Source organism: Drosophila ficusphila, unplaced genomic scaffold (genome assembly GCF_018152265.1).
Source record: "Drosophila ficusphila isolate 14025-0441.05 unplaced genomic scaffold, ASM1815226v1 contig_607, whole genome shotgun sequence".
NCBI lineage: Eukaryota > Metazoa > Arthropoda > Insecta > Diptera > Drosophilidae > Drosophila > Drosophila ficusphila.
Genome location: NW_025064537.1, coordinates 3,086,533 through 3,109,143, shown reverse-complemented (window position 1 = coordinate 3,109,143; position 22,611 = coordinate 3,086,533). Strand labels below are relative to the sequence as shown.

General features: G+C 42.8%; 1 protein-coding gene across 1 annotated transcript; it reads right to left on the bottom strand.

Annotated features, from left to right (window-relative positions):
• Positions 1-257: 257 nt before the first annotated feature.
• Positions 258-2,739, bottom strand: LOC108094396 (prolyl endopeptidase). The gene has a single exon (XM_017194964.2). It carries the CDS (start codon positions 2,658-2,660, stop codon positions 381-383), a length of 2,280 nt encoding a protein of 759 aa, XP_017050453.1. The 5' UTR covers positions 2,661-2,739; the 3' UTR covers positions 258-380.
• Positions 2,740-22,611: the final 19,872 nt, after the last annotated feature.

Sequence of the window (22,611 nt, the reverse complement as noted above, 5' to 3'; positions counted from 1 at the left end):
TAAATTCAATTGATTAAACATTTGATTTACGACAGCAGGTAGAGTCTCTTCGGGTCTCAAACTAAAATCAGCGGCATCTATCTTGATCTTGAGGCGCAAAAGTCAAAGGGTAATTGCAGTATGTCAGGTGTTCCTTTGAGTTGTCTGACGTTCAACGGAAAAAAAAATATGTTAAATGTTAAAAAAAACTACAAGAAATATACAACAGTGGTTATTTATATTTCAACAAAGCTAAATGTTTTCAAAACGTCGGAAAATATTGTTTCAGAGGTAATGTTCCAAATGTATTTAAATAATTTTTCCAATTCATTCACAATCAAGTATTTGTAAGTGGTAATGCAAAAACTTTTCAGAAATACAACAGCGTGCTGCTCGTTCTCCTACAGATTGACGCTGTCGACATTGAGGGTCTTCCTCAGAAAGGTTATTATGTCGGTGGCCTCGTTGATTCGCATCGTGGTTGGCTTTCCAGCCCCATGACCCGCCTTCGTGTAAACCCTCAGCAGGATGGGATTCAGTTGATACTCAGAGTGTCGCACGGCCTCCTGGAGGGCGGCAGCAAACTTGAAGGAGTGCAAGGGACTCACGCGGTCGTCGTGATCGGCAGTCAGGATCAAAGTGGAGGGATACTCCTGGTTCGGGTTCAGGGGAATGTGCACATTGTGCAGCGGAGAGTACTTGAAGAGGTTCGAGAAGTGCGTCCTGTCATCGGGACTTCCGTAGTCCGAGCACCAGGCGTGTCCGATGGTGAACTTGTGGAACCGCAACATGTCCATCACTCCGACCTGAGCAATGGCTGCCCCAAAGAGGTCCGGTCGCTGGTTGATGCAGGCCCCCACCAAAAGGCCTCCGTTCGAGGCTCCCTGGATGGCCAACCGATCCTTGGTGGTGTAGTTGTTCTTGGTTAGGTACTCCGCGGCAGCCTGGAAGTCGTCAAAGCCGTTCTGTTTGTTAAGCAACCTGCCTCCGTTGTGCCACTCCATTCCGTACTCCCCGCCACCTCGAATATTGGGAAAGGCGAGGACTCCGTCGAAGGTGTCCACGAACATTAGACCGGTGATGAAGAACGAGGGCATCAGGCTGTGGTTGAAGCCGCCATATCCGTACAGAAGACAGGGTCTCGGTTCCACGCCGTCCTTCTTCCTCCTCACAATAAACATGGGAATATTCATGTCATCGGAGCTCCTATAGAAGACCTGCTCCACACTGAAGTCGTCCCGGTTGAATCCCTCCAGATTTAGAGTGCTTTCCCTCAGTACCTTTGGCTTCTCAACTGGCTTGCTGAAGTCGTAGTGGTAGATGATTCCCGGAGTGAGGAACGACGAGAACCCGTAGAAGATCTCCGAGTACTTCCTCTTCCCGGAAATCGAATTGATGGAACCAATATCCAGGCCGAACTGCCGGATGAGCTGACCTGTGTGCAAGTCGAGTGCCTGAAGGATGTTCTTCACATCCCGGTTGTAGCAAACCACGAGCTTATCCTCGTTGACGCACTTGGCCCACTCCAAAACGTCCTTTTCGTGTTCGGCTATTAAGGTTGTCCAGTTCTCCTCCGCCGGATTGTCGAAGTCAATCACAATCACTCTGTATTTGGGGGCATCTTTGTTCGTGTGGAAGTACATCTTGGATCCCTCGTTGGTTATGTAATCGTAGTCAGCCTCAAACTTATCAACAATGGGCTTGAAAGTTATTGCTTCATCTTCTTTCAAGTCCGCATAGTACACCATATTGTCTCGAACAGTGTGACTTATGGATAAGATCAGATACTTTCCGCAGTCGGATACATCGGTTTGGAGCCTCCATAAAGGATGTTCGGGGAACTCAACGATCAACTTATCCTGATCCTGACTTTCTCCCACGCGATGGTAGTAGAGTTTTTGGTTTTCATTCTGCTTCGTTTCGGATCCATCAGTTTTGCCAGCCTGATCGATGTACCGACCATAAAAGAAGCCCTTGTTGTCCTTCGTCCAGGAGATATTCGAGAACTTCACCTTCTCCAGAGTCTCTGGGAAATCGGTGCGCTCCTTTGCCTTGCGAATGCGGATTTTGTTCCAGTCGGAACCACTTTCACTCAGACCATACGCCATGTAGGCCCCATCATCGGAGAAGGTCTTCTGACTCAAGGCGGTAGTTCCATCGGCGGTTAAAGTATTCGGGTCTAGGAAAACCACCTCGGGATCCTCCAGAGTCTTCTGTTGCATCAAAACACTCTGATTCTGCAACCCAGTATTCTTGAAGTGGTAGTAGTAATCCCCATGTCGCATGGGACACCCGAACTTGGGGAAATCGAAGAGCTTCGTCAGTTTGGCGTTGATACCCTCCCACTCCTCACTTCTCTCCAGAAACGGCTGGCTAATATTATTCTGGGCACTCACAAATCGTTGGGTTTCCTCAGAATCGGGATCTTCCAGCCATCGGTACGCATCTCGCACTCTGTACTCATGTATCATTTCCTCGACTTTGGTATCCTTCCTTACTTCCGGATAAATGATCCTGGAATTTGGTTCCTCGATCACTGGACGACTGATGTCCGTGGGCCGATTCACCGACGCTTTGGGTTGTGACATGGTCAGAGATTTCAGGAACTGGGAGGGAAAGGTCTTCTGTAGGTTTCGCAGGCTGCGCTCTTTTGCTATAAATTGGAACAATAATTTAAGCATTTGTTTTTCAAAAAAAATAAAAGGCAGTTGAATTTTTGATAAATTTAAAATTTTAAGGCTTGGTTAAGAATGACAGTATTGAAGTTTGAATCGAAAGTTTGTACACCTCATCGTTTCGAAGCTTATACATCTGAGATGTCTTGTTTAACCTTTTACTCTAGCATTCCTCCCCTTCGTCTTGTATTACAAATGTTGCAGAGTTTCCGGGATTGTCGAGCATTCATCATCTCCCATGCAGTTAGGACCAACTTTCATTTTGCGGCTCTCCTTTTCTTGCCACGCCGCCTTTAATCAGCGCCATGTCGCACTAATTGCAGCAATTAATTGTCCGAAAAAAATGTTCGTGGCATGGCACGTGATGAGCAAAACTTTCGGCTGTGAATTGATGAAAGCCTGCGGAATGAAGGGGGAGGGGGAGGGGGAGGGGAATAGGGGGAGTGGGAGCGGGAGCTGGCTGGTTGGGGAAAGTCTATTGGACCAGAGGTCTACATTAAATTATTGAAATTCCAGAGCCATGTGTCGTGGTCGCGTCTCCTCTTCTGGCCAAAAGGGAGGCCCTTCCGCGACACATTGACATCTCTGGGACGCTCTTCTGACTGCTGCAGTTGCTCTTATTGGCGGACTGGCTGTAAGCCTAAGCATGCTGAGCATGTCAACAAGCCGGCTCTACACACAGCCAAGAAAACGAGAAGGCCAGAAGGGCGAGTGGCGAGCAGAGGGGCGGAGTGGAGCGGAGTGGAAGGGGCAACAAGTCAAGCGCGCTGACAGCCAACATGAGCGCAACAGCAGCGGAGAACAGCAGTAACAAGGCGTGCACTGGAAAAAAATGTTGCAAGTTACTTAGTTTCGCTTACACTATTCTCATTCGTAGTTAACAACGTTCGAAAGAGGGAGCTTACTACACCATTCAGTGTACATATTCATTACAAACTTCAAGTGACTTTATTTAGCCGTGTGTTAACTTAAACCAATTAATGTGAAAATATTGATTAAATAAAAAACTATTATTAATGTAGAAAACTTATATGACAACGCAAACTGTTTTAATGCTCATACAATATTAGTTTCTTTGTAAACAGATTCTTACAGTATAATATATTTTTACTACATTATCAATGTTGTGTAATATAATTAGTCACCTTTTTAATCTTGTTTATATCCTTTCAAACCAAAGATATCATATACTAAGTATTAGTAGATATAATACATATCATACACTTAGTTAAAAATAAATCTATAATAAAAGTAACAATTTTTTCGCGCAGTGCACACTGGTAGCCAGCGATCGTTCCACGTTGCTGCATCGATTGGATGCTGGGCTCGATGATCGTCATTGGGGATTTGTGGCTCGATCGAGATCGAGATTCTCGACTTTGGCTCATCTTCATCTCTGCAGCGATCACACGCACGCACAACAACCACACACACACACATACACAGACCGACATGCTGTATCTGTATCTGCATCTGTAGCCGAGTTTATGGAGATGAAACCGCGTGTGTTTTTGTCGCAAATCGCCAAGATTGCGATCTCATTAAAGCGAATTATTTGTGTTGCTGACTATGTTCTGGCCGTTGCATCTCTCACTGCGTTCTCCGATTCGATCCCGATTCTCCACGGAATCGGAGAGGGAGCGAATAGGGATTGGGTTTTGGGATTGGGATTGGGATTGGGATCGATGGGACTGCTCCTGCTGCTCCTGCATTCACGATTCTTATCGCGGGAACAAAGTTGTTGCTTCTCCGCGAGGCAGCAGTCGCAGTGGCTCCCAGTCAGCGATTTGCCAAACGTTTAAGCTACCCGGCCTGCAGTCCAATTCCTGCCAGTTAAATGTGCGATTAACGCGCTGCCGGGCCCATAATTTATGCCCCGGCCTTGTCAATAAGTTTTAGACTTCTGTCACACGATCGCTGGCCAAACCCAATTTATGTTCGGGTCTGAGTAGTAGGTTACTTCATCGATAGCTTTTTAAATTTGTAGAGTGCATAAATTACACAATAATTGTACTAGTTTCCATATATAAGTCAACTGTTTTAGGGTCTACAAAAATTTTGCATCTCAACGTAAAATGAGTCAACTTTAAGGATTATACGTTTTGTAAAAAGATTGTGCATAAGAAGTGTTTACACCTTTTAATTTCCTTTTATTGATTGATAATATTTTCCACTTTTAGATTCTGTAAAAGTATTCTTATATTTTGAAGTTATAAATGTATTTTGGTTAGTTCTAAAAAATCATGTTTCAAACATTCTTAATTTTTATTACTATTTGATGAGTTCTAAAATCCTTTTTAGTTCGAGTTTTTTTTCCTTTTCAGATGTTGTGTTTTAAATAACAAATATATTTTAATTAGATGTTTAAATCTCTTTTCTGTGATGCTCTTCGTTTTAGATTTATGAGTCCCCTTTGATTAGTTCCGAAAATCTCTTAAGTTTGAGTTTTATTTATGAGCTCCGTAATGCTGATGGATCGAGTGGGTTAATTAACATATAAATAGGGGGAGTATGTTCGTCGCCGGGCTTTCTTTCGCACTAAATGATTTGCCCCGATTTATATTCCTCTATTTCCATTTAACTAAAATCACTGCGGACACATGCCGGCCATGTATTTATCACTTTCGCTGCTCAGGTTGGCTATTTAGAGGCGGCCGCAGAGCTCATCAATCTGGCCGCCAATCCCTTCCCCTCGACAAGATGTATCTCCAGTCGGCCACAACTGATGAGAGTGGTCTGCTCCCGGCGGATGTCCCCCGAGTCTAATCAGGCTGTAATTTGAAGGACAGGCCAGCAGTTGGCCATCAAACTGCTTGAGTTTCGCCCTGACTTATTGCAGGTGACTCTTTTTACGACTCGCCCACTCCGGCCAACCCTTTCCGGAGTTTCTGGCCCATTTGGGGTCCGTTCTCCGGCCGGACATCTGGCAAATGAATGACCAGTGATTTGGCACCGGGCAAATGAATGAATTAGTTCCTTGGAGACGACCTCGTGGCTCCGTTGATGGATGTTCTGGGGCAAGGTCCACATCCAAAAATATTCTTTATTGATAATAAATTGAATTCGGCTAAGAGCACGCCTTTAAATATTTGTTTTAATTCGGAGCTGAAATATCGCGTTGCGCTAACCGATGAGAGATTTATGCGTTTGCCCCAAACTGTGAGATGGATGGGCAGAAAATCCAATCGACGCGAAGTGTTTACACTTTCCCCAGCGAACTGCAGGGGAAGTAGGAGGCATTAGTACTGATGGATAGAGTATCCAGTGGATCCCCTCCTTCGTACTCCTAATGAGGTTCGGGGATTCGGCAATTTGGTATTCCCATTCCGAGCACCGAGTGACCAAATCGGACCCAAAACACACGTGGTCGAGTGCCAGCTCATGCGTGGGGATCAGCGAAGAGATCGGCCCGACTTTTGGCTAGTTTTCTATTAATTACACTGATTTATGTGCTCATTGTCCATTGTATTGTGTCGCCTGGCCAACCGCACTCCGCACTCCGAACCGAACCGAACTGCCCCCTCGCCGACTTTATGATGGTTAACTCTTTTAATGGCTAACTCCGGAGGGGAAAGCATTTTCCATTGTTGTGCTCTCGGCGAAAGAAAGTTGATTACGATTCTCGGCCGCAGATGCCAACAGATAAATATGGAAGTCGGCCGGAATCTATTGTTAACCAATTTGAGAACGCATTAGCCAGCGATTCGAGCTGCAACTGCGATCCGTTGAATAGAAATTCTTGCCTTGGCAAAACTCAATTTGCAATTCCTCCGCAATCCAGCGGCAAGAAACTCCCAGCTGACTCAAAACGGATACATATGCTATTTGATATATACATATATACATACTCTGCTGTCCGTCTCTGTCAAAATAAATTTGAGGCATGGAACGAGCACGAAGCCAGAGCAGCGGAATAAATCAGTTTGTAAACATAAATAAAACAACAGAATTTATTTTTTTCGCACACTTCGTGCATGGAAAGTCTCAGCTAAACTGCCGTCGTCATCTCTTCTGACAATAGGCAAAGAAAATATCCTATCGCCAGTGATTGGGGGCTGAGAAGTGGAAATGGGTAAGGGGAAAGGGGAAAGGAGGGGGCGATGCCAATTAATGGATCCAGACACCTCGAATTTTCGCATTTTAAATAATAATTTTTACGATGCACAATTTATTGGCCGAAAGCGAGAGGTCGAAGCAAACGAATATGAAGAGTTGCACAATTTCACAAGATGGAAGATTTCAAGAGCTTACAATTAGAGAAAAATACCTTGATAATAAATTAAAAGAAAAATTACATGCAATTAAAATCAGCTATTAATAAAATAATATTAAATTAAATAATATTAATATTAAATTTAAATCTTAAACCAACTTTGTCAATTTAATTATAAACATTATTCTTCAAAGTGTTGTGCTTATGTTCATGGAGCACTTTTCTCGGATTTTCCCAACCCATAAAAATGGCCATAAAAAATATATAAATTTAAATATTTTAAGTGGCAACCCTATATCAGGTTGAATATTAGCTCATCGTTCCATCTAAGGCGACACAGTCGCAGAGGGCAACTCTCGCTTTCAGTCGACCAATTTTACACTTGAAACAAACAAATAAACATCGGATGCGATTCCATCCGAATCTCTGCCCTCCGCGGATATCGAAGCACTGCCTGCATTTGTGTATCTTTGGGATGCGAACGAGCCGCGATTTGTGGTGTTTTGATTCCGCTGCTGCCAGTGTTTGTCGATATTTGAATTATTTCCATCGCCACTTGCCCCACGGGCGGTGCAGTCGGAGGGGCGGTGGCTGCTGATGGGGCTGTGATTCTGTTGCGGGCCACTTTTTGGCCACAATTGTGTGGCCGGTGCTCCGGGCTCCGGGCTCCCGGCTCCCGGCTTCACGGGCTCGGCCCAAAGCCCTTCCGACCCGCTGTTGTAAATCAATTGGACGCTGAGTGCCCTAATGTGCTGTCGATGGGTTTACAATCCGTCAAAACAGTTGCCTGGACACGGGGAACTGCATCATCGCCACCAGCGACCTATTAGCGAGTGCTCCAAATAAACAATCAATCTGGAGAGTTCTTAAGTGCCTTCCGCGAAAACAATAAAAACCCCGGCAGCTGGGGGTTAAGTATTTAAGCTCCAAATGGCAATATTATTGCCAGATTCTGGGATTAATTGTTGTGTAAATGTTTAAACGGATTTAATAGAGTGAAGCCCTATCCAAGTAATTTATTTTATAATTTGCTAGAACTGTGTAACATGTTTTTCATTGTGAAAACAAAGCTTAATTTACAGATGCTAATAAAATTATTCTTATTGCTATTAATCAACAGACGTGATCCTTTAGGCATTCTTACTGATTGTCGTAAGCTTAGCAACTTTATGAACATTGAATTTGAAATGGCTTATGTTTAAAATATTAGTTGGGAGTCAGATTAGGAGTAAGTTGTTTAATCATTAAAATATATATATAGTAAAGGATTGAAATACTGTTCCTGATTGTAAGTAGTAGGTATATAAACCTCCTTTTGAAACACAACGTTGACATTGACTTTCTAAAGCAGGAGATTAACATCCCAGCGATTTCTAACCACAGTCGAACCTTCACCCCGAACACCTTGTTGCTTCAGGCAACCAATGGGCAGCGAAACAGAAGCCTTCCTTCCACTCCAAACCGAACTGGCAAACCTGTTAAGCTGCTTTTGTGAAGCCGAAGAAAAAAACGAGCTGAAATTGTAACAATGGCAGCAGAGTGATCAAAGTTACAGCCCGGCAATGTATCAATGTCAGGGCTTTGCTCAGAGGATCGGGGAATGGGATCCACCTCCTCCGAGGAAACGGAGCACTTCGCCCATTGGCGGAGGATCCCGGACCCATTGTCTCGTTGGGCTTGGGGCCAGCCCAAATGTCAACTTTTGAGATGTTCCCACTGGGCCTGGTCGTCTCATTGGTGGATCCACCGGGCCAGTTGGCCATTGTTCACTTGGCTGTTGCTCTTCGTTGCCCGCGATCTCTATATGGACTTGCCTGGTTGTCCCTGTCGTCGCCGTGTCAAAAAGAAGGGAAAAACGAGGAAAAAGCGGGAAATCGACGGAGGAGAAACGTAATCCCATGCCAAACAAAAACACTCCATAAGAAATAATAAACAAATCATTTCGCCAACACCCGCGAAGACAGTCGGGCCAAGAATTCCTCCGGTTCAGTTGGGGCCACCCGCATACGAGGCGATATTGATTCGATCGCAGGGCTGTCAAGCCTGTTGCGAGGTGGGTCCACCCCAAACTCCCCCCGCCTCCCAGTACCCCCGGTTCATCCTCCCCATCCTCCCCATCACCCCTTCCTCCCTTTCCAATCCAATTTCCAACTGCGAACCGTCGAGGCACTTGATTTGAGTTTTCATAATTGCATGTCTTCGGAGGAGAATCGTTTGGGGAATGCAACTTGGGGCAGATGAAGGTGGGGATGCGAGGGGAGAATCTCCCACTACTCACATGTGTTTACTTGTGTGTAATCCGCAACTGCACGAATCCCTAACAATGATGGCCATAACTATAAGTTCGTGAGCTTTAAAAACTTTACAAAAGTCTTAAAATGTGATTTTTGAAAATTATATTTTTTCTATGCTCGGAACAACTTTAGGCATTTTAAGATTTCATCTATTAGTTTCATCAATTTATATACCAAGTAAGGGAAGTTACAGTTAAGTAACTAAATGAGCCAGAAAACCCGATTTTAGTTTATTGAATCGGTTCTTATGTAACTCCTGCTTAAACAAAAATATATATTTATTATCGAGAAGGTGTAATTATACAGGTAAACAGTTTCTAAAAACTGTCAATACATTGATATAAATATTCCTATAATTTTTATAATTCTGTCTCACTAATGAAAAAAGGTTTTAGATTTGTCTAGTATTAAAAATTAAGTAAATAAATTGGATATTGCCAGTCAACCTTTAATAACTGAGGAGGAGTTTATTGCATTTAATAAATATGTCTGTGAACGGGTTTTAATTAAATTGCTTATTTAAGATTATAACTTGTGTTAATGTTTAAAATTGTTTTTAATTGCTATTTGATTATAAATTTCTGCTGATAAACCAGTCCTTGAACTCTGTACACTTTCGGTGTTGTATGTAATTGCTCCGTGCTGTTCGAAATAGATCGCGAACATCTATCAGGGAGGCCTGCCAAGAACGCCAACTGCTGTGGAGCGAACAGCAGCATCCGGGGGGCGGGAGAAAGGGGGGCAGATCCGAGGAAGAATTGCGGGCGGCTCGAGAGAGAGAGGGATAGAGAAGAATTCTTGCCGGGACTCAGGCGAGCCTGTTGATTGCCCGAGTGGAATTGAGTATCGCAGCTGCTGGATGCGCGATCGTTTCAGCTGCTTATTTTGGTTGGGCAAACTGTCAAAGATATCCCAGCTTGCGGCGGAGTCTCCTCCACTTGGGCATCTCGCCGATCGCCTGATTGATGATTTGTTTGTTTTGATATACGCCAAAGGGGCTGCGAAGGGGGCAGATCGCTTCGCACCCCGAGTGAAATAAATTATGCCAATATTTGTGTGCGTCTGCCGGTTGGAGCAATGTATATTTGGAGCAACGCCACCCCAGGGCGAAAGTGCGAACGGTATTGCTTTTTAATTTATGAATTATAATTTATTCGCCCGATTGGCAACCACATTTCAGCCGCCAAAAAGTTTCGCCACCGTTTTGATATACAACAGCAATTAAACGGATCTTTCTCGCGGAATGTGCCCACACATAATACAAAAATAAATAACAATTTCAATTTTTGACCTCTCGAGTAGATCAATCATTAAGTGTGCGATTCGATGATGCTGATAGATTTCGATCGGATTTGATTATAGAAATAAAAATTTATTTCTAGAAATGTAATAATGTTATGAAAACAAAATACAATTTTTAAATTAATGAATGCTGTGATATGCTTCCTCATAATTTATTTAACTAATACGACATTATTACATTAAAAATTTCTATCATGTATATTGTTATATAATTTTTTTACTTTATTAACTTAAAGGTTTTCAATCATATGTACGACTGTAGATCTCTTCCAATTCAAAATTCGAAGTTCCGCTGTTTGTAAGAACCCTCTAAAAATCCAAGTAGAAAATCCGGGACACTAATTGTTGGGGACACATTTCTTATGCCTGCCAGTGACACTGACGCCTTCTGCTGCTCCTTGGTCCTTAGTCCTTGGCCGCCGTCGCCGTTAGCCGTTATCAGCGGAATTTTAAAGCGCATCTTGACAAAAAAAATAATGAAAGGAGAGCGCTGGAAGGAAAAAAAAAAGGAGAAGAGAAATGTGAGCCGACTTCGGACATGGGCAATTCATAGCGCTCCTTCTGCGGCCGCCTGCTAATTCGCTGGCATTTTCTTTATTTTAGCCAAATGCGTTGTGTCGCCCCCAACTCTTCCAGTGATGACCGTTGTCGTCTTTCGGCCATCCCTTCTTAGCCTTAGTTTTGGCCCGGCTCTTCACGGCTTCAATTGCCGCCTCCGCGGCCGCCAAGAAATGAAATTCTTGATATCTTTTGTTTGTCCTCACGCTGCGGCTGTCCTAACGCATCTTTGTCCTTTCGCTTCCCTAATTAAAAAAGAGGAGCCACCTTCGACAAACCGAAGATAGAATACTCTAAAAGGTATAAGAAATGGAAGGTTCGATCATTGTTAGATTAGAAAAATGTATTTCAAGAATTAAAAATACCCCAAAAATAAATTCATTAAATTCATATCTAATACTATATAATTTTTAACTATTTATTTTTAACATACCATGATTGAAACTTGGTATAAAACAAATCAAAATAATAGTAAACAAATTAAATAAGTTTGTACTCGTATTCCTTCTAAATAAGAAGCTTTCCTATATCTAAAATTTTCTTCAAGAGTCAAGACGTCTTCTAACTCAAATTAGGTCGACAATCACTTACCAGAAATACTCCATCTTAGGGTATTCAAAGGAAAAGAGGAAAAAAACGAAACCAAACGAGCCGAGTGACCGCACTAATTAGCCTCAAAGTCACATTTGGTATGCTTTTGATTTGTAAAAGATTTGCGCGCGATTCCTTAAAAAGTTTGGGTCCTTGGAGTGAGAGTGCGGGGGAGGACTGCATTTCTCGCAATAATTACAGCGAGTTGCGACTCCTTCCTCCATTGGCTGTTGTCAGCAATGAAACAATTCAGTAAACATGTCACATGCAACCGAATCAATTTTCGCATCAATTCGTGGGTATTGTGTGAAATGAAATGCCATGTCCAGGTCCGAAGTGAAGCACAAGTACAATTCCATTTGCCCTCTTCCCCATCGTTTCTCTCCCAAGAAGCAAGTTCTGTGGGAATTCCTAAGACGAGTGAAGCATTTGAAAGTAACCAGCGGAGGTTCTCTCCTCTGGTTTCCCATCAGAAGTCACCGAAAGACAAAGATTGCACTGGAATCGAAATTGAAAACACATATCTATCTTTTTGGTTGTTGTCAAGTGCTGTGGTGGAGATTAATAGGTGTACTAGGAATTGGATAGGTAATATAATTTTCTGTTTAGTTCTGTAAACCCTTTAAAGGAGATAACATTTGACATAATTGTTCGAGTTACAAAACCTGTTTAAACTCACAAAGTTAGCTATGTTTATTCAGTTTACCACTTTTTAGAGGGGTATCTATACATGATTAATTATTTTAAAATTTTTTAAAATTTGTTTTGAATTAAGGAACTCAAATCCCCATTTTATTCCCTGACAATCTTTTAATACCCGCCACTGCCTGCTTAGAACAACACTGATTTTTGTAGCTGTCTTTCCAGTCGGCGGCTTCTACTTCTGCTTCTGCTCCTGCCACTTTTGCTGATGATGCAACGGATGACGCTGATGTCTTGAACCTCCACTCGGACCCCGGCTTCGACTCCAACCTCGACTTCCACTTGGACTTGGCCAATGCGAATCGGGTTGTTGTCGACTGTAATTAAAAGCAGTGCACAGCGAACGAGGGGAACGCAACATCAACTCGAGACTCGCACTTGTTTGCACACATCGAAAATTGCTCGGACACTTGATGACAATTTCAGTTAAAGGAAAAACTCGGGCCAACACATTCCTCCGGCCAATTGTAAATGGAAGTTGATGGACCAGGGGGCCCTGCGATTCCCGAGAACATTTTAATCAATGAGCAACCCCGAAGACTAATAACTTTTGACCGGTATCGGTTTGCTGTGTCTGCGTCTTTTCGAAATTAGCAATAGAATGAAATCAAAGGAAAGCCAAGGGAAGTGGAGAGAAGAGGGAAGAAGAGAAAAAGCTAGGACAATCACAGATAGACAAGGACAAATAATGACAAGCCGAAGGTCCTGCTAACGTTAGCTATTCGCCTGTAATGACGGCATGAACGTGTGAACCGAGGAGCGACAAACGAGTCAAAATCAATTAGCCAATTGCACTCGAAGATGGCCAACGACCATCGATATTGTCCTTCCTCCAAACGCCAAATCTCCCCTTAATCGCGAACTCTGAACCCCACGGCCCGAAGCCCAGTCAAAGTTCAAGCACAATTGTTATGCGACCTGTCTGGCTTTTTGAACTGATTTTATTTTTTAATACTTGGGGTGTGATGATGATATGAGGGCAGGACGAATCGGTTGAGGATAAGAACTGATGAATCTTTGAAGCCTTAAACCAATAGTTGTAGTGGTAAGCTGTTTATCAGTATAATGTTGTTAGTAATGAAACATTTGCCCAGTCAAAGAGGTTGTTCAGATCATATTAAATCAGAGATTGTTATTGTTGATTCCTGAAGATACCAAAATTGAAAGGTGGATAGGTTTTTGATATACCCTGTTATATGATTCTCATTGACACTGATAATCGGAACAACTAGACATTAAGTGAAAAAATTCTAATCAACTTTGTGTCTTATTTTTTATTCATCTAAACTAGAACTGAAAATAAACACGCTCCCCTTTAAGGTGTCAGACGATTAACATACACACCATTTGCAAAACAAAACAATCGGAAGTTCCGAAACCGAAAACCCCAGAGTGGTTGAACTCCACCCTTCCATCCCCAAAGGATGAGCCCACAGTTTGATGCAATTTTTATGCACAGCCAAGAACAACAGGAATAACAGCCATCACAACCAACGGGTGCAAAAGTGTGCTTAAATTATTGATGAATATGTCCCAGATGGACCCACGCCAGCTGGAATCACTCATAGCCGAAATGCAGGGGACAAAGAAAAACAACAGGAGCGGCCAAACCGAAAACCAGAAATCTCCTTTGAGGTCCCTTTGAATGGATAATGTATTGCACATCATCGTGAACAATGATTCCATGATTTGCCCCTCTGTCCACCGCTCTCACTTCGTTCAAGGGTTGATTCTTTCGGGGATTCGCCCACTAATGGGTCAAGCGTCACCGGACGGACGTCAAAGTGTCTGTAAATCACCCACAGGCCAACAAAAACAAAACAAATCCAGTTCGAGTTCGAATTGATGGAAGGGGGATGGGAGGAGTGGAGTGGAGTGGAGTGGAAGGTTAGGTGCCGAGGTAATGGACATCGACATGGACGTTTGAGGTGAGGCTGGCTGACTGGCCGGCAAATACATCATGAAATGCTGAACAAAGTCTGGTCTAAAGGGGTTAACCAACCCCCGAAAGGCCCACACCCCACCAAATATTCAGTTTTTTCTGGTCGACTTTGTTTTTCGGGCCATCTACTGGCCGTCGTACATATAATAAAGAAGGAAAGCAACCTAAATTACTCTCAGCGGTATAATTTAGTTGCTTGCTTCACATTCTCATTGTTGCTGCCCCGTTTGTGTGGCATTGGAGCCATCCCATTGCATCAAAGTCAGAGACATGCACGCCAGCCCAACACATTACTTCCCTTATAGTTTCCACTCCGTCTGCAGTTTGAACCTTCAGCTTGAACTCGCCACGAGGCCGGCGATTCGGAGTTTTCACGCTTGGCTCTCCAGCTGAGAGATTGGTGGACGTCAAGGTTGGTGCACTTATTCCACAATAGCCTACATCGATTTAGTGCTTTAAAGAACAAAAAATTTGTATTTTATTAATAATTTCATATTGCGAGACATTCATTGATTGGTTGCACTCTAGAGTCATTAAATGTAAACTAAAGAAAAGACCTTTTAGTTCAGAGGTTTGAGCTATTGATGTATTAAATTGAATTAGTTACACTTCAAACTCATATTGTAAATAACTCATATTTCTATATATTAACTTGTTATCTTGTAAAGCGAAAGAGTCAATAATGACTAAATGCTATGTTCAGTAATTGTAACTAAAGAAGCTGATTCTTTTTGAATCTACTTCTTTGAATATTAGATTTTTTTGATTTTTTAATGTTAATAATTATTCAAATGCGTATAATAAAACCCATTATCTTTTTTACACCTGCAGCTTAGATCCTTAGTCATCACTGCAACTATTTTAAAAAGGAAAGGACAAGCCAAATTCCTGCTTATTATTCCATTTGAAAGTTAATAAAGTTATACGCTCTAGGCATTTGAGCTTAGTTTTTAGGAGCCTCGGGTTTCAGGCTTTCAGGTAATCCCCCACATTGGCATCGGCTTACCGGCGATCTCACCTCATCCGAGGACCTCTTAGCATTGCCAACAAATATTAAAAGCCGAAAGCAATATTCATTAAAAATGGCCATAAAAACGAGCCCAACTTGATGAGGAGTTCTTCTCCGTTTTTGTTTCTTTTCGGTTTCCCACTCGAGGTACGAATTAAAATCATTGTTCGTCAAAGGGGTTTTTGGGGGGAGTAGTTGTCGAAGTGGGAGGGAGAGTGGCAGGAGGAGGAGGGGGTGGGGTCGCAAGGTTGGGCCTCGTAATGCTGTCGTTAGCAGAGCTATCGCGTTGAGCTCTCCAAAAGTCGACTGGCTGCACTGTGTGAGCATTTCATTTTAATGCGACTACTGCCCATGTGAGCGGGGATTGGGTGGTGAAAGGGGGAGGCACCCTGCCCGCTTCGCTTCTTCATATTTCGTACTTGAAACGTAATTACTTTAGAAAATAATCGTTAAAAGTAATGGTCTGTATCAAATATATTAAAATATAACGCAACGACGGCGACGACGACCAGAAACAAGGACGAGACCCGGAGAAACGTTGCCAACGTCAGCAACTCAGGGAGGTAAAGGGGGTGGTAGGTGGGGGAGTGGTCTTCTGACCCGGTTGGTGGTGGCCAAGGAGGTGTCTGGCTCTGGGCATTCACACTCGTCATGTCAGGATTCGTCAAAGTGTTCGCCAGCATTCGTACGTCAAGAGAAAGGAGTCCACGCTCCATTGGCGGCCAGCGCACAGTGGTTCGCCATCAGGTCAAAACTAATTAATATTAGTCAATAATAAAGAATAAATTACAATATTTTAATAAATATTGATTGAAAAAACCAGCTTAACTAACACAATCACTTGTAATTAATCTTTAAAAATAAAGTTCAATTCATTGTTAATCTTGAAAGCATGTAATTTCCCCTCTTGCAATACTACTATTTGTTCGCAGAAATTGATATCAAAAAAATATACTGTCTCATTATTATTACATATTAGTATGTATTTATTCTTTTTAAAAATAGTTTTAAGCTCAATAAAACCTATGCCAGACAAGTAGCTTTTTTTCTTCCAAACCACACATTTCAGCATTCCTAAATTCCAAAAGCTAGATTCCTAATTTCACGAAAATGGTAAGCTATGGATAGTCGTTATTATTAAATAACAAATATGAAACTATTTGCTTCATTTTAAAATTAAGTCAATTAAACCTTTTGTTTCAGGTTTTTGATTTTAATGTGCTACAAATATTCCCCACATGTTTTCAGGTACTTGGACCAGTGTGGCTGGCTAGAAAAAATGTTGCAGCTGGCAGAGGGCACTCGGCCTGGGACTCGGGCCATCAGTTGAAATGAGTTTTTATCAACGTCTGTCTGCCGGCTATCGCCAGTGGCATCTGACGGGGTCAGAGGAGAGTCCTGGGTCCTGGGCACATTAGTGAGCAAAATTTTATTGCACCTCTGGTTCTGTTCCGTTCTGTTCTGCTGCTCCGCCTCTATTTCATTCATAATATAATTCTCAATGTCCCCCTGCACTCGGGTTGACATTAAAAAAGCAATTCGCGTTCGGCACTTCATCTGCAGGAATAGTTTTTTCCCCGTCCCCCTTCCTCCTTGGATTCGGAGGGCATACCTCCTAAGATATCCGATTCATAATGCATAAGGCGCCAGCCCGTGGCATTACCAGTTCTTATTCCCATTCCCATTCCCGACTCCAAACCCAATCCCACTCCTGTTGCCGGTTTCATCTCAAGGCAGCTCATTCCTATTCGAGCAGTTCCTTTGTATGTTAAATTTAATTTCTTTTGTTTCGTTACTCGCACGTCATTTGCAAAATGAAATTATTACAAAATGTTTTCCTCTTGCCTGGCTCATTTGCCATTGGTTTGGGCCCTGTTCGCCCGGCATTCCGTTTGCCATTTACCATTTACCATTCACCATCTACCATCTACCATCTACCATTTGCCTTCTGCATTTTTCCTCCTTCAGAGGCTCCTTTCTTGGCCTCGTCTCCGTCTCCATCTCCATCTCGGTCTTCCCGAGAAGCAACGATTCCCGCGGGCATATCATCTGCTCCATCAGTGGCTCGGACTCCGGGTTTTGGCCTTAGTTCTGGGTCCTCCTGGCTCCCGGCTCCCGTTTCTCGTTGCTCGTTTCCCATTTCGTTGGGTTCTCGCATCGGTTTTTATGCTCACTTCCCCTTTGTGGCAAACGTCTTCCCGGCTTCATTCGTCCTCGTCTTCGTTTTGTTCTCCTGCGCATTTCTTAATCATTTTTGAGTGTCTTAATTTAAGTTGTATGCTCTGGTTTTCACTTCGAGTGTATTGCGAGTGGCTGGACAGGACCCTCAACTGGCCCTGATAGTATCATTAGCATTTCCACAGCTCGCTCCCCCCACACACCGCAAACTCCGGGATTCATTAGATATTCCTGCAGTTCACGGGAAGCAGAACATTCGCAGTCATTTTAAAGAAAACCCAAATTGAAAAATAAGCTGAGAGTATGGAAGGTTCGTCGTAGGTAATGCTAATAAAATGGGAATTAGACTGTGAACATAAAAATAATTTTATTTTAGGCATGTTTTTATGCTTTCATTGCATAAATTTCATTGTGAATGAATGTGAAAAACTTAATCTGCTTCAGGCTTTAAATTATATTAAACTACTTCAAGTCAAGCCTCATCAGGAAGAAACGTTTCCTCTGATTCTGGTCCATTGTGATCGGTGGTCATGGACATCCTTCTTCGTTTGTGGCCATGTCTCATTGGCTATCTTCAGCCGGCATCGTGATGGCCTCATCATATTCTCCCGTGGCTTATTGCGCTGCAACATTTTTCAACACCACAATGCGAGGATCGTTTATCAAGCGGCCAGGAAGACAGAAGCGGGTCCGCTCCAAAGGATCAATGTTCAGAGGGAGGGGAGAAGGGGATTTCCAGAGAGGTGCGAATAAATTACGCACATCTGTCAACCTTTGAATTAGCCATTAAGGCGCAAAATGTGCACCATTAATAACTGACACCGCTCGCTTGATTTGATTCGTGCCAGAGTGGGCTGTGTCCGTTCGAGGAGGGCCCACTGTACCGCACTGCCGCACTGCGCCGCTCATGTCCACGCGCTATGTCAATGTCGCAGTGGCGGACAAAAGTGGACATTCGGTAGCCGCGGAGCAAGCAGTGCAGTTGCGCCTGCGCAGCCTCCTAATTGAAAGAAATTACTTTGAGTCGGCCGCTCCATTTGTCACCTTTTTGTGTTGTCTCGACTTGGTCAAAAATCACCTTCCCTTCTCCCAGTTCCTCTTTGAGAAACTGCGGAGGTGATCTTGTGATTGAAATGAATACTCGTCTTGGGGGAGGAACTGTTTAACTATAAATATTATGTGAACACAAGCCAAGAGGATGCTTTGTTGTGGCTGTATTACTGGTAGAAATGCTAAGAAATATTTGTGTTCCTTAAAATAAAATGCTTTGGCTAGCTACGACTTTGATAGCTTCACTATATTGCCTGAATTCAAAGCTAAGACAAAATGCAGCAAACCAATGTATACACGATATTATCTCTGTATAAACAAAGAAACATTTTTTCGTACTCTAAGCTTTTCTAGTAAATCAACAAACTTATCAGATGTTGTGGCTTATTTAACCATAAGCTAAACTTGCTATGCTAGTAGTAAAAAACTTGGAATTTTTCTATTTGCGTAGGAATAATAATAAAGAAAACTACAAAAAATTGTTAATTGTAGTGCCCAAAAATTTAAGCTATTTAACATCTTTGCAGTAGATATTTTACCATTTATGTGCCACCCTTTTTGGCCATTCAAGCGATAAGTACTCCCTTCAATGTCTGATGGAACCATCACAGCATCATCTCTCACGTTTGACAAATCAAATGCCATCGGGTTGGAGGTCCTCATAAACCTAGACCGTCTCTGAACGATGATTCCGAGTGGCGGTGACACAAACATCAGCGGCAACAATCGGGCGGCTCATTGCGGTCGCTCAACACGGCCAGAATCGGAGGCCAACGGTCGGAAGCCACATGCAAATGGCTCAGATTCGCCTTCGGACCGCAAATCGGGGGACGGGACAAGGCACCTGACCAGATGGCCTGATGGCCAGATGGGTGTCAAGCGGCGGCGCTGAAGGATTCACGACGTGACAACGCTCCACCGTTCCATCTGACATGCGGCCATAATGCGGCTCTCCAGCTAAACGGCAAACAAACCGACCGACCAACCAACCAACAAACCAGCCAACCAACAACACGGGCGAAAAAGAAAACTGAAACTGTTGCTGACAGCAACAAGGATAGAAAGACAACAACATGCGGCAATAAACTTGAAGTTGACAATTGTAAAAAGCCAGGGAACATGTGAGAGACTGCCTCGAAATGATACCAACCGCCAGTGATGAGAAGGCATAGGTGGTCCTATTAGCAGTGGTACTAATTTGTATTCCATTGGATCAGATATACAATTTGTTGATTGAAGAAGCTAAAATGGGAAGGAACAGAAAAAAATTAAATAGTATATCTCCCCTCTTATGTTCAATCCAAATAACTCAGTTTTGCGTATCATAATAATATCTATTGCTTATGTCAACGGTATTTAAAAGGGAATATATCGAAACAATTATATAAAATATATATCGGGTGTTTTTTTAGAGGTATAGAACTTTAAGTTGCAATAAAACCACGATGGATTACTCGATTGACATGAATTTTTTTTATTCGAAAGATAATCTTGTGGCAATTCATTTTATATATAATTTCTGGCATATGACTGCCACGGCTGGCTCGGATGTCGATCGATTTATTGAAAGACACGTTTGGTGACCGCCTAATTTCACGTTTTGGACCTGTGAATTGGCCTCCAAGATCTTGTGATTTAACACCGCTAGACTACTTTCTGTGGGGCTATGTAAAGTCGTTGGTCTATGCGGATAAGCCACAAACGCTTGACCATTTGGAAGACAACATTCGCCGTGTTATTGCCGATATACAGCCGCAAATGTTGGGAAAAGTCATCGAAAATTGGAGTCCAGATTGGACTACATCTGAGCCAGCCGTGGCGGTCATATGCCAGAAATCATATATTAAATGAATTGCCACAAGATTATCTTTCGAATAAAAAAAAAATTCATGTCAATCGAATAATCCATCGTGGTTTTATTGCAACTTAAAGTTCTATACCTCTAAAAAAAACACCCGATATATAAACCTACCTAGTAAGGAAACAAAACCTTTCCCATCACTGGCCAACAGCAGCAGCAACAACAACTGGCAGCATCAAAAAAACAGGCAACAAACGGCAATCATAAAATCAACAACTATGAAATTCATCACCGCTCGGTGAAAAGCCTCGCCTCGTTGACACTTCCGCCTCGCTTTGGAGTTCGGACGAGTGTATAAAGTCCGGACTGGATTTGGATCGCCCGCCAGTGGCAGCAACATCATATGGAGCAACACCAGCAACAGCAACAGCAGCAACACTCAACTCGAGACAGACGACACAGCAGCAGCATCATCATCACTCACCGACGAAGCGGCAGCATAACGGTGACGGGTAAGTGAAATTAATTGCATTGTTTTTGGCCAATGAATTCCTAGTTGCCAGTTTTTGTTTTCGGCTTAAACGCCTTGACGCCTTTTTGCCAAAACACCAGCATCAACATCAGCCACCGAGCAACAAGGCCAACAACAGCACCAACAACTAGAACAACAACTAGAACAACAACACGGGGAGCAGAGGGCATCATCGCACTGCGGCCACAGCGCGTTCCTCTTTTCCCAAATCCATCTCCCCGATCCGCCTCCCCTTTCCCGCCCTCCTCACATTTCCCTACCCCCATGTCCTGTGACATTTTGCAGTTCATCACTTGTGATTGCCGCAGTATGTTGCACACAACATTCAATGGGCACAGTGCTCTTGGGTGTAGTGAAAATGCTACCAAAATAGAAGAAACGCAGACTTGCGGGTCGCAAATTGAAAATCCCCCGAAAGAAATTAATTCCCCTTCACTTTATCAGAGAAAAGTAACGAAGTACATTATAGAATATCAAGTATATATATAGTATATATATACACCAAATAAAAAAAAAAAAAACACCAAATAGTAGGTATATTAAAATAATGAAATATTCTTATTTGAACTAAACATTATTTAATTTGAATATACATATAGTTATGGTCCATAGTTAATTGGATTTACAGGTCTGAATTTCAAATTTTTTTTACGTTTATTTAGTCTGGAGTTTCAATGAATATTGCCAAAACTAAGAATTTTCAAATCTTAAGAGATTTAACTCTTTCTTTTAAAACAAACTTGTTGCAAGCAGGAAGCTTTTCTTCAAGTTTTTGTATTGTGTATCGAATGTTGTGCTGTAATTAGTCTTCGTCCAGCAATAAATACAATTTTAAAATAAAACTAGTTAGTATTTGAAATTGTTTTTCGCATTTCTGGTTGCACTGTGCGACAGTTAGGATGTTTTTAGAGCTGCTCCCTTCTCCTACTGCAACTCCCCCCGCCGCCGATGGCTGTTGTCCTCATCGCTTTATCGCGCCTAGACGCAACTCCTGCCTGGAGCGCCGGTTTCAGTGGCATAACCATGCCCATTCCCCTTCCACTCCCACTGCCAACATCCACTCCCACTCCCGCTTTCGTTCCCAATCCGAATCCGAATCGGAATCCAGCCCATCCTGCCCAACTCCCGCTTTTGGCCAGGAGTCTCATGGTGGCTCTTGCTCTAGTTAGTTACCATCATCAACATGTTGACATGTCTATGACTGCATGCATATGTGTGTGTGTGGCTGACATACTGTTTGTGACAGTGTGTGTGTGATGGGTGTGTGTGTGTGTTTGTGCGTTGCATTGCTACCAAACAAACGCTAACCAAGCTCAACAGCGTTTATCACTCATGCTTATGGTCTTGTTTTTGCGGTGATATATCACACTTGACACTCATTCATTCAGTTTCGGAGTTTAGTGTTTTGGGCTCGTTATGTGCCACTCCCACTGCCTAATTCCCAATCCCCTCCCACCTCTACTACGCCTCCCTCCCCCTCCTTCTACCCTTGATCCTCGTCCTTTTCGCCATTTGAATTTCATCACATTCTGAGGCAGCAGTGCGAACATAAACTTTCTCCCCCTTCGACTGGGCTCTTCATTGTTTTTTGGCAACGGCAATTGCGTAGTTAACGGCCACACAACTATCGTTAACTCTACACTTAAAAAAGAGGATTATCAGTTTGTTTTCAATTGCTGGAAATATTTATATTAAAAAAGTTAGTACTGTCTTAAAAAAAAAAAAAATGTGGACTAGCTGCTTAAGAATAGTCGAGCTGAAACAATTTAGACCACTTGAGCCTTT

Bases quoted from the DNA above. Each gene is read 5' to 3' on its own strand.
- LOC108094396 (XM_017194964.2), bottom strand. From the start codon at position 2,660: ATGCTTAAATTATTGTTCCAATTTATAGCAAAAGAGCGCAGCCTGCGA.